The sequence below is a fragment of the Aedes aegypti genome, chromosome 1, assembly GCF_002204515.2.
Source record: "Aedes aegypti strain LVP_AGWG chromosome 1, AaegL5.0 Primary Assembly, whole genome shotgun sequence".
NCBI lineage: Eukaryota > Metazoa > Arthropoda > Insecta > Diptera > Culicidae > Aedes > Aedes aegypti.
In genome coordinates this window covers 17,905,155-17,921,626 of record NC_035107.1, presented here as the reverse complement: position 1 = coordinate 17,921,626, position 16,472 = coordinate 17,905,155, and the positions used below count along the sequence as shown (strand labels likewise).

At 39.2% G+C, this 16,472-nt stretch overlaps 1 protein-coding gene across 2 annotated transcripts; it reads left to right on the top strand.

Moving 5' to 3' along the window:
- Positions 1-4,767: 4,767 nt before the first annotated feature.
- LOC5578727 (rabenosyn-5) lies at positions 4,768-6,848 on the top strand. Of its 2 annotated transcripts, none has more exons than XM_021839042.1 (2): positions 4,768-5,113; positions 5,196-6,848. In XM_021839042.1, exon 2 carries the CDS (start codon positions 5,200-5,202, stop codon positions 6,763-6,765), a length of 1,566 nt encoding a protein of 521 aa, XP_021694734.1. In that variant the 5' UTR covers positions 4,768-5,113; positions 5,196-5,199; the 3' UTR covers positions 6,766-6,848. The 2 variants fall into 2 exon arrangements, with proteins under 2 accessions (XP_021694734.1, XP_001664029.1); XM_001663979.2 differs by having other exon boundaries at positions 4,768-5,118.
- The last annotated feature ends 9,624 nt before the right edge of the window (positions 6,849-16,472 follow it).

Sequence of the window (16,472 nt, the reverse complement as noted above, 5' to 3'; positions counted from 1 at the left end):
ATTTTTATTTTAGTTTTTATTTACGAAATGGGGTAAAAGTAAATCTCTTAATTACTGCAACTGATCACACATAAAATATACTAGCGCGAACGATGAAACAAAGTTGCATTTGCATTTATTTCTTACGAGTGCTGCATTTAAAAATAAGCGTTGTTGAAATTTAAATTTTATGTGTAGGAACAATATAAGGCAAGTGCAAAGCTTGATTGCAAAAATATATGTGTCTTGCACATATATTCGACAGTGCGATTCAGCTCAGTGTTCGGGCCGCAGTCATTCAACAAAAAAAATATTTACAACTTGGATGAGACAGAAATAGAAAGAAAAGTACATGAGATAAACTTTTTTTCTTTTCCCTCCACCCACGTGCTATAAAATTTTTGACATCTTTCACTTCAGAGACTCGGAACGAGTAGGCCGTTTATTCGCCAAAAGTGGCTTTTGAGCGGCCCTTAATCACGATAAAGTTCCAATAAGCCCTGTTGGCCATGCCTTTAAATCGACTATAGAACTGATTTGGTGCCGATTTTTACGGCTTATTGGTTACTTGGGTAGTAAAGCGAGCAAATACCAAATGACTTTTTCACAATAGCGTCCCAAAGCCCTGTCCCAATTTTAGTGCCAAACGCTTAAGTTTAGGCCAAAAATACATGTTTACTCAATTTTTTTAAGTTTTCCGTTGGTTTAAGTCCAAATAACATTTTTTCATGTTTCTTCACATTTTGTTAAATCCCTTTGCTTAAACTCAAATTTTGGGTATATTTTGTTTTCCGTGTTTCTTCCGAAATGTCAGATAGGAGCAACCCCAGTGTTAAAATTAAACCCCTGTGGTGTTTTTGTCGACTAAGTGAACGTCAAGCATGATCAAAAGTGTCAAGGTTCATTTATGAACCCAATTTTCAAATTAAAGTTTAAACATGATTTAGCCGTCATTTGAGTGGGAAAAATTGCTGAAGTAGTTGCAGTAACATTCTCTTTCGTGTTATTAAATAAAAACAAGATTTCAATCAAAAATTTAGAACTCAATTTTCTATCTGAGCATAGTCAGTAGATGACAAAGGATTTTCTGAGCACCACTTTTTCATACGGATTTAGATGTTCAAAAAGTGAATGCTCAAATGCTCAGAATTTCATTAGGGCCCATTCACAAATTTCATAACGCTGAAGGGGGTGGGTGGGTGTCTTCGTGTTGTTACGGCTCATACAAAATTTGTAAAATGTTCATACAAAAAGCGTTACAAGGGGGTGGGTGGGTGTCGAATATGGCCATTTTTGGCGTTATGAAATTTGTGAATAAACCCTTACACCAACCAGAGTAAATGCTCTGGAAATATATCTGACAGGTGGATTTGAGTAAAGTAAAAGCTTTTGCTCAGTTTGTTCATACGACCCCATTGTATCAGGGTTTGAATCTTTTCACATTTTCTCTGATGAGTCTAAAGGTCCAAACGCAATGATAGCGGAACGGCAACGGAATGCGGAACCGGTTCGCCAGCATGAATCACAACATCTCGACTGAGCTGACAACGAATGAAATTGGATCAACACTGAGTCGACAAGCTGATTATAGTTCATGCTGGCGAACCGGTTCCGCATTCCGTTGCCGTTCCGCTATCATTGCGTTTGGGCCATAAGGGTTTGGCCCCTTTCCACACGGTTAAAAAATGTTATACTAGAAAGCTTAATAGTCATACTAAAATGATATTCGATATATTTACCCAATGTGATGCATATCTTAAGATTAAGCCAGTCGTAGTATAAACGAAGTTTATCAATCGTAATGCATATTACTCTTTTATTTCTATACTGCCATATGCTTTTGTTTACGTTCAAAATCTCAAAGAAAAAATATAAAAAGATACGAAAGGGCAATTGAATATAACAACAAAACTTACAATAATTTATTAGATCAAGTAATTTGGTAAAAGTTACATTATATCAATATTTACGGAAATTTTGCGTAGCTTGTCGATCCATACAAACTGCTGCCTGGACAAGTTGGAGTCATTCTCCTCCTGCGGCCCGTTCGGTTGTTATTCCATGTTTCCAGCTAGCAGTCGTTAAGCCTCCAAGGATCAATAATTGCGTAACTCGCGTAACTTTTCAAAACGTCCTAAGTAACAAATGTAAACAAATCGAGATTATCATTGCAAATCATTTGCGTTGCACCACTTAGCAGCACACTAGAACACTCGTTCTGATATAATAACAATAAATTAATCTATTAAAAGCTTAACAAAATGACCAATGTTCAAAACTGCATCGCTTTTAATCAATTGTTACATTGGACCTTTGATCAGAGAACCAACCACAGGTCCTATGTAACATTTATGAATAAACACGATTCTAATGTTACATTGGACATTCCTGAATATAGCTTTGGAATGGAGTTTAAAAGGTAGAATGATTTGTAGAAGCGTTTCTGAGACATTACTTAGATGTATAGAATGCCATAATAATTGCTTCTCAATCATTTCAGTCAATATTTTCAGAGTCGCACTGCCTCGCAAAATTGAAAACGCTCAAGTGACAAAACGAGAATGAGTTACACAAAACTGTATATTGGTCTTTTTGCCAAACCATGTTTTACCGTTTCGCTGGATTGGATCAGCTGCAACTTCTCTTTTCATATTATTAGCACATTGCGTGCATATAGGGGAATGATATTGAGCACAAGATTGAGCATCATGATGTCATTGTATCAATCTGATTCAGATGCATGATCGATCAAGCATAATATGCTTCTCGGCAGCAACACGAGCAACGTACATGCGCGACTTGCTCACACATATTTTCAGAGCGATCAATCATCGAAGAGAGGAGAAGCTGTATGTATTTGTTAGGCGTGGGCTCCTTTCTCAAGTTCCTACAACAAGATGGACGGCGTCGTCATCGTCATCATTTCCTACCGCAATTTCTTGTTTCAACCGACGGCTGGTGCTGATTGCAACACAGCTTTCACCACCACCACGTCATGCAGTGGGAAACTCACACATGATCATGTGGGCGAAACCGTCATAAAAACGGGGGGAAAATAGAGGGAGAATCAGTGAGAGAGCAAAATGTCCTACATTCAGCTCAACGTTTCCCCTCCTTCTGTTGTTACATAGGACACATAGACGGAGGGGAAGAAGTGACGTCGTGGGATTGAATGAATCAAAACAAAGCACAGCTGGTGTCTCCGATTAGCACACCGCAACAAAATGTCGATATTTTCAGAGTCGCTCTGCCTCGCAATATTGAATACGCTCAAATAAATAACAAAAAGAGAACGAGGTACACAAAACTGTATTTTGGCACGGCAGCAACACGAGCAACGTGCATGCGCGACTTGCGCACATATATTTGCAGAGCAATCATTCACCGAAGAGCGGAGAAGCTGTATGTATTTGTTTGGCATTGGTTACCTACAACACCATCGACGGCGCCGTCATCGTCATCATTTCCCACAGCTATTTCTTGTTTGCGCCGACGGCTGGTGCCGAATGCAACACAGTCGTCACCACCCGTCGTGCAGTGGGTAACTCACACACGAACAAGTGTGGGCGAAACCAGCATTGAAACGGGGGGAAGATTGAGAGAGAAACAGCGAGAAAGCAAAAAGTCCCATGTACAGCTCAACGTTTCCCCTCCTTCTGTTGTTACATAGGACACATAGACGGAGGGAAAAAAGTGACGGCGTGGCATTGAATGAATCAAATTGTTGTTGTTTGTGAGGGACTTTAACCCGACGGTCATTCGTCCCTTCTTCAAATGAATCAAAACAAAGCACAGCTGGTGCCTGCGATTATCACACTGCAACAAAATGAGCAGTTCAACTTGAATGCAGTTCAACGCACGTGGATACAAAATGAAATAAAACATGCTTGCTGTGTGCTCAAATCAAAATGTCCGATGTTACTATAACTGAAACAAAATGACCGAAGTGAATGTCCAATGTAACAATTGTGGAAACAGAACGACCTATGTGATTTATCCTGTGTACATATTTTTGGTCAAAACGTCCTATTTGATGTTTTTATAGATTTCAGTGTAATTTGCAAATAAATTGACAAAATTTCATTTCTTACGTTGAACTCTATTACACTGCTTCCCTCTACAAGCAACACAGTGGGGGAAAATTGTTTCATTTTAATACAGTTTCAAAACATATTTTCATTTGCCACGAATGAGTTACCGGGAAATCTGAAATTGGTCTTAAAGATTATAATAAGTTCGGTAGGCCGCTGCCTGAAAATTATTTCTGGACTTACCATATACCCGCAGGTGAGCCAATTTTTCACTGCAATATGTCTCGCAAGTGCTCAATAGCAGCATTCATTCGATTTATTCATGTAAACTAAATAAAAACTACTGAATCACACAAAAATTTTACAAATTTGTAGACGCGGGAAAATAGTTCCTCGTAGAGAGAGAATATAATAAAATATGCAACAGAGAAAAACAAGCAAGTCCGAAGTGTAGCATCTGTCAACGTAAATGTACCGCCAATAATAATTTACGAAAATGCGTTGGAAAGTATAAACTAATATGACAAGCAAGGATTAAAAATCTCAAATGTAGTAGATGTAATAATTAGTACCCTAACTAGTATTTTCGTATTTCTCCGTGCAATGTAACGCGAAATTTACCCTTTGATTTTATCTGAGTGTAAATACCGTTCTCTGTCTCTGTATTATCGTGATTTTCCCGGAATTTGACGTTCCGTTTTCAACCGACTTTTTGTCTTTCAGTTTATTTTGATTCCACTCTTCCGTGGTGTTTTCTGCACCGCACTTTCTCCATTGTTTTGTGAAAACGTCGATCCAGTGCGGTGGAAGAGGTGAAAGTGCGTGGAAGCAGCTGGTGGAAGAGATTGCCTGGAAGAAACGTCAAATTTTTATCACTGGCACTTTCCTCATTGAATTATTCGTCATCCACTGCTGTGATTTTAGATTGCGTTGCCCTCGATTTCATTAGGAAGATATTGGTAGAAGCAATAGGTAATTGACATCAATTTTCATCCTCTGCTGGTGACGAGAGATCGAAATTGCGGGAAGAGAATCGCCGTTTATTGCCCTTTGTCTTGACCCAGTGCGTAGATTGGAAAAAGGGGGCGTCAACTCTCTGACTGGTAAGGTGCGTAATCATTATACCTAGTAGATTGATTTTATTCAATTAGAGGGACATTCTAAGAATAGCATTCCCATTATCAGGAAGATGTCTTCGAATCCATTCGAAGAACCGGACGATGCCAAACCAGGGGGATTCCTGCTGGGTCACTCGGACGACGACTCGGTAATCCTGGAAGGTTTTCTGTGTCCGATCTGCAAGGCGGATTTGAAGACACCGGAACGTTTGACGGCCCATGTCGAGCAGCAGCACTCGGAGGAGCAGGATCTCCTGAAGTCGCTGAAGGAGATGTTCAGCTTTGCCAAGAAGAAAATCCTCAACCTGGACGAAACGGCGACGGATTTGGCGCGGAGTTTGGACAGTTCCCTGCAGGTGGTCGGGAAGCAGGAGCGGGCGGTGGCGGTGGTAAATCCAATTTTGGCGTGGGTGGACCAGCAATCGGTGGGGACGGATTGTGACCATTTGAGCTACTTTAAGGCGGTGAGGAATCCGAGGCTGGAACGGTATGCTTCCGAGACGAATAAGTTGATCATAAGACTGGACAAATTGCTGGACGGATTGCCGAGCGAGATGGACGCCCGGAAGAAGCACGAACAGAGCAAGGTTCCGTGGATCGATGGCAAGTTGGTGAAGCTGTGTCCGAGCTGTGCGAAAAGCTTTGGCTTGACCAGGAGGCAACATCACTGTCGGGTTTGCGGATCAGTTATGTGCGACGGATGTTCCTTTCATTTATCCTTCGAGGAAGCCCGGGCCATTGTGCAGCCGGTCAGTCCGGGGCCAGCGAGGGCTACTTCTTCGGTGGCGGATGAACCAACCAAAGATCACGAATCGTCCGGATTCCGGGTTTGCGAGCACTGTTTACACCTGCTGATGAATCGCAAGGAGATGCAAGACTCACGGTCGGATCGACCACTGATCACCAAATTGTACGACCGATTGCTGCAGGAGAAAAAGGACATCGAACCGCACATTCCCATGTACTCGAAGATCATCGGAAGCCTCTACGAGGGCGATGCCATCTATCGGCTGTCGGATGCGAGTGCCCTGCGAGAGAAGATTGGAAGGGCGGCGGAACGGATCGATAACATTAGCAAAACGGTTTTGGCCATTCCGTTCGTGCAGGGAAGTCGCGAGGAAGCGCTGAAGAAGGCGATCCGACTGTCGTGCATCACCTTCATCAAGGAACGCATGCTGTCGATTCCTCCGCTTCCCGTGGAAGAGGAGATCAAGAAGATTCAGCTACGGAAGAAGCAGGAGACGGCGCGAAGGATTGAGAGGGAGCGAAGACTGGCGCTGGAGGCGTACGAGCGGTATGAACTGGAATCCGGAACGGCCACCGGAAACTATAACGGCAGTTCCAGCTCCAGTACGGCTTCCACGGCGGAAATGACGAACGGGAGGTTCTATGGCCCCACAACGGTGGCCGGTTCGGACAATTGGAGCGGTTATCAAGCCTCAGCAGTGGCCCTTTCGAGTAGTGCCGATCCACTGATCGATCAGATCAACATCGTCAAAGGATACATTAAGCAAGCGAGGGAAGCGTTGAGGTTCGAGGAGGTCGAAACGCTGGAGCGCAATTTGAGCGAACTGACGCAGGAGTTTTACGAGAGACAGCGAAGGGCGTCGGCGGAAGCGAGTTCCAGTGGCCAGTAGGAGAGACATGCTAGGTAGGACAAAACAATAGTCTTTCAATTTCAGTGGAATCCAAATAAATTTGGTTTTGAACTGTGTAGGGATCTTTATGTTTTTCCAAAGTTGGTAGCAGGTCTCTTTTCGGATACTTGGTCACTATTCCGATGTAAATCCTTAAAATGTCTCTTTTTACAATGGATGGTCTCTAACGTCTCTTTTTTAACCTAAATGGTCTATAAAGTTACTTTTTCCTCATTCTCCTGATAGTGAAACCTGGTCCCAAATTATAGAAACATCTCCAAAGTTTCTTACGCGACTATTCCGCAAGTTCTTCCGAGATTTCTTCGGGTTCCTCGAAGGATTTCTTCTTGTGATTACTTAAGATTTGTTTCTGAAATACAAATCACGGATCCCTCCAGAAACTCTACTGAAGATTCCTCCACTAAGTCTAACAATTTGTACAGAAAATTCTCCAGCAAATTTTTAAGAGATTCTTCTCTACAAATTGCTCCAGGACGTCTTTGAGCACTCCAACGCTACTAACTCTAGTAACTTAAACTACCTGTGTTCTAGTAACATAGATATATGTAATAAGGGTAATGAACCTACCTTTTCAAATGCAATCAGACAGGTTTTGGATTTGACATTGTGTAATGCTGCAATTTATGATAAAATTTCAAACTGGAACGTGTCAACGATCATAACCACATTATGTTTGAGTGGAGCGGAGGTGATTATCCGCGTATTGCTTTTCGAAATCCCAGGAAAACCAACTGGGATCAATCTGCACAGTGCTTGAATTCCAACTCATTTACAAAGGATGAAAACATTGATTCTATTCAAAAACTAGAGTCGTTTTCTCAAGAAGTAAAGGGGAAAATTATTCATTCGTTCCATACTTATTGTCCTATGAAGCAATCTTCTTCTAGTAGAGACGTGCCTTGGTGGAACACTAAAATTGAAAGGTTACGAAAACTCTCTCGTGAACTTTTTAATAAAGCGAAACAAACTTCAGACTGGGCTCAATACAGGAGAGCTTTGACTGAATACAACAGGGAAATAAGAAAATCTAAGAGAAGATCTTGGATTCAAACATGTGAAAATATAAGTGCTACTCCTGTAGTCGCAAGACTACAGAAAGCGCTGGCCAAAGATCACACGTTCAAGCTAGGGTCGTTGAAACGAGAGGACGGAGTTTCTACGAAAACTCCGGATGAAACATTAAATTTGATTATGGAAACTCATTTTCCTGGGTCAATTTCTTGTGTGGATTCAAACAGCTCTGAACCAATCGAGTATGAAAGGTGTTCTGTCGAAGCTTTGTCATCTGATAGAACAGTAATCTCTGAACCAGATCTTGCAGACGAAATATTTACAAATGCAAGAGTGAAACACGCTATAAGATCTTTTCAACCTTACAAATCTGCAGGAGTGGACGGAATATTCCCAGCACTGATTCAAAACGGAGAAGCAGTGCTGATTTCGCCTCTAATTGAGATGTTTAAGGCGAGCTTAAGATTAAACTATGTTCCATCTGATTGGAGAGCAGTGAAGGTTATCTTTATTCCTAAAATAGGAAAACGAGATAAAATGCATCCAAAGTCATATAGACCTATTAGTCTCTCATCAATTTTGTTATAGACTATGGAAAAAGTGTTGTATGATTACATCAATTCAACATACATGCTCAAGTGTCCATTATCTGACTCGCAGTTTGCTTATCAATCTGGTAAGTCAACAGTTACGACACTTCATATATTGGTAACAAAAGTGGAAAAAACTCTTTCAGTGAAAGAAATAGCACTTTGCTCATTCTTGGACATTGAAGGAGCCTTCGACAACGCTTCCTATTCTTCAATGACTCGTGCAATGAAGAAAAGGAATTTCAACAAGAATATCATTAACTGGATCAATAATATGCTTGCAAAAAGAGAAATCACTTCCGAGCTGGGAAGTTCGTCTATAACAGTAAGGGCTACAAAAGGTTGTCCACAAGGAGGAGTCCTCTCGCCTCTATTGTGGTCTTTAGTAGTTGACGATCTTCTTAAAAACTTGGAAGAAAAAGGTTTCGAAGTTGTAGGATTTGCAGATGATATAGTCATTATTGTGAGAGGAAAGTTTGACAATATCATTTCAGAACGAATGCAACTGGCCCTAAACTTAACCAATTCTTGGTGTATTCAGGAGGGCCTTAACATAAATCCTTCAAAAGTAGTAATTGTCCCTTTTACTAAGAAAAGGAAGTTCATCCTAAAAGCTTTGAAGCTTGGAGGAGTACAAATGCACCTTAGTGAACAAGTCAAATACTTAGGAGTAATTTTGGATTCTAAACTGAATTGGAATGCTATATGCTATATTGAATATGTGACTAATAAAGCTACAAGTTCATTTTGGGCATGCTCCAAATTTTTTGGCAGAAGATGGGGCTTGAATCCAAAAATGATAATGTGGATTTATTTGGCCATAATTCGTCCAAAATTAACATATGCTTCGCTAGTGTGGTGACCAAAAACAAAAGAGGCCACAACACAAGCAAAACTATCAAAAGTACAACGTCTTGTGTCCATCGCTATAACGGGAGCGATGCAAAGCACTCCGTCAAAAGCATTAGATGCTATTCTTCATCTGCTACCGTTGTACGAATTTGTACAATTAGAAGCGGAGAAGAGTTTTCTAAGGCTTAATAGATTAAATAAGTTCAAATCAGGTGATCTTGTTGGGCACTTGAATATTTCACAACATATCCATTGTGGGCCAGTGATGATTATGCATGAGGACTGGATGAAAACTGTGGATGATTTCCCTTACAATGTATGCGATACGACGCGTACGGATTGGGATGTTGGAGGTCCCAATATTCGTCAAGGCTCCATAAAATTCTTCACAGATGGCTCAAAAATTGGGACACAAACTGGAGCAGGAGTCTACGGCCCTGGGACAAACGTCTCCGTGGCGATGGGAAGCTATCCAACAGTATTCCAAGCGGAGATTTTTGTCATACTAGAATGCGCTAATATTTGTCTTAAGAGAAAATACAGACAAGCAAATACCTGTATTTTTTCTGATAGTCAAGCTGCGTTGATGGCATTGGGCGCATATAAATGCTCATCAAGACTTGTCTGCACGGAGAAATATTTTTACCTAATTTTTAAGTTTACTTTACCCAAAATTAAGTATATGAGTATATTAAGTATAGTTTCAACCCAAAATCTCTCGGTTTTCTCTTTCTCTCACACGAATGTTGTCAAAAATAGAGAGAGCTGCATCTACCCAATGGGGGCCGGTACTTTGGCCCAATAAGCCAAATTTGGGTAAATGCAACTTTTCTTATGTTTGGGTCGAAAGAACTAAATTTTGCATTAAATCAACCCAAAATTGAGTATATTTTTCCAATGGAATTAAAGCCAAACTACCTAGTGGGGACCTTGGAAATTTAGCCAAAATTGAGTTATTGGGCTCAACTACGGAATTGCGTTGAAACAACCCAAAATTGAGTTGAATTCCGTCTCCGTGTGGGAATGCATTCTCTCATTGCGAAAGGTGTGCCAAGAAAACTCTGTATGTTTGTATTGGGTTCCGGGACACAATGGCATTGTAGGAAATGAAAAGGCAGACGAGCTTGCTAAACAAGCTTCAAATACACAGTTCATTGGACCGGAGCCATTCTGTGGCATATCGTACTGTGCACTAAATATGGAACTAAAAAGCTGGGAACGACAAAGCGTGATGACCAATTGGATGGTCACCACAAGGTGTAATCAATCTAAAAGATTTTTAGTTCCAAATGAAACTATCACGAAAAGACTCTTAGAGCTCAACAAGAGAGTTCTTTGTATATACACTGGCCTATTAACTGGACACTGTCCGAGTAGATATCATTTAAAGAATATTGGTCAGGTTCAGAATGATATCTGTCGTTTCTGTAATATGGAACGCGAAACCTCGGAACACCTGCTCTGCAGTTGTAATGCATTATACAAGCGCAGATCCAAATTTCTAAACGGGGGTTATTTACCACCAAGTGAAATTTGGACTGGAAATCCCAGTAAGGTTGTGGGCTTTATTAACTCTATTTTGCCTGACTGGGAAAAGACGCGTCAAAGTGCTTAAGCTGTTCACTTGATTCATGGTGGACAGTTTTAGTTCCATCAATGATGCGAATAGTAAAAAGGGACATGCCACAAAAGTTCAATCCAATGGACGCAGTGGCTTAACCTTCCCAACAAAGAAGAACTTAAACAAGCATTACTCAGGGACTATGCCAGGATTGTATCCATAGTTCTAATTTCATTAATTTTTCTACTGATTTCTCCTGTTTTTATTTTACAGAATCATTTCAAAGATTACTATAGGAGTTTATACAAAAAATCCATAAAGATTTATTTCAGTGTTTAAATTATTATTATTATTTTTTTTTGTTTATTAGAGAGACTTTCAGCCCGAGGCTGGTTCGTCTCTATTAGTTTCATATAATACAACATTATTTTCATTTTGTTGAACGATTTTTCGATTTTAAAAATATATACCGTAAAATCGGGTGTAATTGATCAGAAGGGTGAAATTGATCATCGTATCACACGATTTTATTTACTCGTAATGGAGCACAAATATTGATGTTAGCTGCAGTAAATGAACGTTGCTTGTCGAAACTATTGTCGAATTGTGTGTTGTGAAGTATTTTGCGTTAAAGAATGTTTATTACTATGAAAATAACGTAAAATTTCAAAATCATGCACGGTGCAGTATTGACAAACACATATGAACTTCTATGTATAAGCAAGGATTTGAACATGGTATAAACCTGAAAGTTTGTGAGGATGCTTGAGATATATCCCCAAACCAGATTTCATCACCAAAACTCGTACCAATTGGCTCATATGGTTGAAATAATTAAATTTCTGTTAGATATCATTGAATTCCTTAGGAAATTGCATACATTTAGGCGTTTTCAGCGTAATTCTTGAAATTTAACTATTCGTTATTTATATAAATATTGCATTGTTAAGAATTTTACAAGCATATTCGGATTCAGGGTGCTCAAATTTATCATACAGAGTTGTTTTGGAAATTAACAATAATGGCATTAACAAGTGATCAATTTCATCCCGAAATGAGATCCTCTGATTTTTTATTTTAGAGGTATTTGTTAATACTAAAATGACATTTGTTAGAAAATTTCGGTACATAAGTCGATAAGGCTCACCTTCGTACTTGTTTTCCTGCATTTAGTTGTTTGGGATTGTTAACATTATAGAAAACAGACTAGAAAAACCGTGAAAAATGATCAATTTCACCCGAAATTACGGTACCGATTTTTCCCGAAAACACTAAGGGCCGATTTCTTCACCTTCGCTTAAGCCGTGAACCACGTTTACCCATACAATTAAACCAGGCTTAAGGCCTAAGCGGTGGTGAAGAAATCGTTTATAAAAGAATTTCTCCCGGAGTTTCTACAACTATTCTTCGATTTATTCTTCTAGCCAGTTTCACAAGATTTCATTCAGCAATTCATCATCTCTCCAAGGAATTGTTACTAGGATTCTTTCAAAAAATCCTCAATAAATTCGACCAGGGATTCCTCCTGAACTTCTTTCAGCATTCCATCCACTCTACTGTAGCGGTTCTTTCAAACATTTCTCTAGCAATTTCAATAGTGGAACTCCATGGATTCTTCCAAAATTCATCCAAGGTTTCACAGCTGCGGAACAAATGTCTTCTGGATGATCCAGTAGGATATTATCCAGGGATTCAATTGATTTTTTTTTCCATAATTTATCTAGAAATGCGACCATGAATTCGTCATCAATTACCTTCAGAAATTAATCATTCTTTATTCTGATATACCTCCAATATTTCCATAACATATTTCTTCAGGTAAATACCCAAGGATATGATCTTTTATTGTTAAAATAATTATTTAATCTAAACAATTTATCTAGAAAATCTTCCCAGACTACCTCAAGAGTCCAGGAGCTCTTCAGAAGAGCAAGCATCAGAAGGATCAGAAGCTTGAGCAGCATGGTTACTTGGAGAATTTCTTCAAAAACTCTAGAATAACCCTTTGGGAATATAATTGGAAGAACTCCTGCAGGACTCGTCCAGTATCCAGTTTTTAAAAAGCGCTAATGGCTGCCGCAAACAGGCTCGTTTTCTGGTAGGGACTTGTCGATTTGACGTTTTCTATTGAACGAACCCAAGCTAAACGTCAATTCCCTACCAACAATCGAGCCTGTTTGCGGCAGCCATTAGCGCTCGTAAAAAGCTGGATAGTAACTGCTGTAGCAATCAGTGGAAAAGTCATTGGAGAAAATCCCTATTCCAGGATTCTTGGTAATCTTTGTGAGGTAATTGCGTCCAAATTCAGAAAAAAAATGCCTGTTAACATCTCTTAAAAAATCCGTATTTTTTCAACAAATCACTGAGAGAATTCGTTAGAAATCTCCAGAGGAATTTCTGGAGGGACGCCAGTTTCTCAAAGTATTCCGGAAGAAATTTCTGGAGCATTCTCTCGAGCAATTTGACAAGAAATTTCTAGAGAATAATCTTAGGATTATACTCTAGACTTTCGCTGCACGATTCAGTGCAAGGAGAAAACGGAAAAAGGTGACTTTAGTGACCATTTTGGTCTAAAAAAGTGGGTTTAAAGACCTTCCATTAAAATCAGCATTTTTTTATTGATTCGCGTTAAAATAGTGACCTAGTCTCTAGAAGGAAACCTGCTACCTATAGAAGTGACATTGCATGGCAAGGAAAAAGATTATTAGTTTGGAAGAGAAAATTTAAGTCTAGAGCCAGTACGGTTCTTAAATAATTTATTGTTATACAACTTATTCCTAAACGTGTTATTATAGCTTTTAGCAACTATTATTATCAATTCAAAAGAGCATTCAACGAAATACATTAACTGCATTTGTAATATACCTAAATCTTTAACGAGAAGTAATTCAGTGCTTTGCAATACATAATCATACAATCCGAACAATCATAACATTTACCCTCTAAAATAAAAATAAACTCGATTATTGCGCTTCCGGTAGTAGAAGAGATCAAAAAAATTAAGCTGCGCTAGAAGCAGGAGACCGAACGAAGGATCGAGAGGGAGAGGCGACTAGCGGTGGAAGTGTACGTTTAATGACTAATCTCTTAAGTCTCGTTTTCAACCAAAATGGTGCCTAAAGCCACCTTTTTATTTTTACTGCTCGCAAGAGTTCTTCCGAGAAAATCGACAGAGGTTCATTCCAAAGTTCTTGAAAAAAAAAAACATGAAAAGATTCAAAAAGAGTATTCCCGCGCCAATTTTTCCAGTTCCAGGCTTATTCTACAAGTGGCGTGAGATGAGAATTGACGGTCTCGTATAACGAGGTGACAAAACTCGACTGGAATTGTGAATTGTCACCTCGCTATACGAGACTGACAACTGTCACCTCACGCCACTCGTAGAATAAACCCTGAGAACTCTGGCAATGAATGTAGGTCCTCCAGATTTTTTTCTAGGAAGTTCTCCAACATTTCATCCAAAGATTTTTCCTGCAGTTCTTCGAAATATTTCTCAAGTAATTCCTCAAGTAAAATCTTCATGGATTCCTTAAAAGATTCTTCAGTTATTTCAGTAGCTCATTCGATGATTTCTACACAAATATCTTCTGGGGCTCCATCCGTTGTTTTCAAGGATTCGCACCAGAAAACCATACCTTATAGGTTATCATCGAGAGATTGCATTGATTTTATTTTCCTAGAATTCTTGAAGCCTAAAAAATAGAGGGGGTTGTCTACGTCATATCATTTGTTGCATGTTGATAGTTTCTGAATCCGAATCAGACGAACCATAATTTCTTCATAATGCCAATTTTCTTGACTTTCCAGGGCATGATATGCCATCGTAGCCAAGTATCCTATACAATATAAGAATGGCAAAATTGAGAATAAAGCTCTGTTCCAGTGGGGACGTAGTTCCATGAATAAGAAGGCTGTGATCAAAATTGTAAACTTTCTACTATTACTAATCAATGCAGAATTTTTTTTAATTATGGTTTCATTGTTTTACGGCCAATAATAAATGATTGATCATTTACAGATTTTAATCTCAAATTTGAAATTTCAGGCTTAATGACATCTCATCCCGACAGCTCGTACCGTATTTCCATAATAATTTCAAATAGTTCCAGGGCACGGAGAAGGTTGAAACTTCGAGTTCTGTTTCAATTTTTAACGTAGATTCAGAATATATAAAAGCTGAATACCCATATACAACTCTATTGATACATTTAACTGTACAGCCCGATAAGTAATTAAAATATGCAATGTTTGATACTAATAGAAAGCGTGGTGGGAACCCCTGTTATAGGGAAATTCAATGAAACAGGGGTTAACAACACACTTTTTCAGGGTCGTTCCATATGGTGCTCCCGGATAATCTTACCGTGAATATTTGGTGGCAAGGCGGACAATACAATTACAAAATGGCGGAAACAAGATTTTCTTTACACAATAAATTAACGAACACACAGTCAAAGTTTAGCAGGCCTTACATAATTATTTATTAATTAAATCAAAGAAAAACAGTAAATAACTTTGGTTAACCATTTATTGGACAAACTATTGAGCGCTCACCGTTGCGGCCGATCGTTGGGTTGGTCGACATGCAGCTTCTCTGGAACTCCTTGTGGGCCTTCCTCCTGGGCTTCTTCTTTTTCTTCTTCTTATTCTTCTTTTAATGTTCTTCTTCTCTTCTTTGGGCTTAACCATTCGATTCACATCGCGAATCCCACACTTAACAAGGGATCGAACGAACCGAGACGACCAGGCCAGTGTAACGTAAGGCCACTGTTCCACAGTCCGGGGAGCGGTACCGAAAAGTGCACTAATGTCTTCTAGTGGTCTTCGTCAAGCGAGCATGCACCTATTTGAACGGACAAATCATTTCTCATTGTTCGTCACTCATATTGTCCGTTCGACCACTATAACGTTCACACTGCAGCGTTCAAAGTCCACCACGGCTCGCTTGACCACAGTGTACGGTTTTGTTAATCAAGGACTAGCGCGACTAGAAATAACTTTCACTTTGGTGCTTTCGTCTAATCGTTCGTGGTGTGTCCTTTAATTAACCCGTACTAAGTTTTTAACTTGTTTTAGGTGTTTAGTTTTATAAGTTTTAAATTATCGACTTTACACCGTTTAGTTCAATGTAATTACGATTTGAACTTCGCGCAATAATACGCACTCGGAACTTTTCGCGGTTAGTTCTAAATTAGCGTTCTAACTCGCGGGTCGTCACTAACGTCGCTCCTCCGGACTTCGATAATTAAAAAAGAGCCTTGACCCTAGTTGGTGGAGTCTATTTATAGCCCATGACGAATTCGCATATTTCACGGTCAAAGTCCAGACGATGATCATGATGATGACGGAGACACGAAGAACGACGAATGATGACCGACGGAGACTTACACTCTAAAGGGGCTTGGTTGATATATTATACTAAATTACACTCTCACTCCGACAAAACTGGCTGCATGCTTAGCCTTAACAGAATTCAAAATCCCTAACACTTGTTTCCGCATATTTTAATATTTTGTGAATAAATATGTTAATATGAAAAATAAAATAAAATAAACAATCTAAATAAGTAAATGTATATGAAAATTAAATATGTTAAATAAATAAATAAATGTGTATATATAGGAATAAATAATAAAAAAATAACGAAAAGTGAATAATTAAATAAATAGATA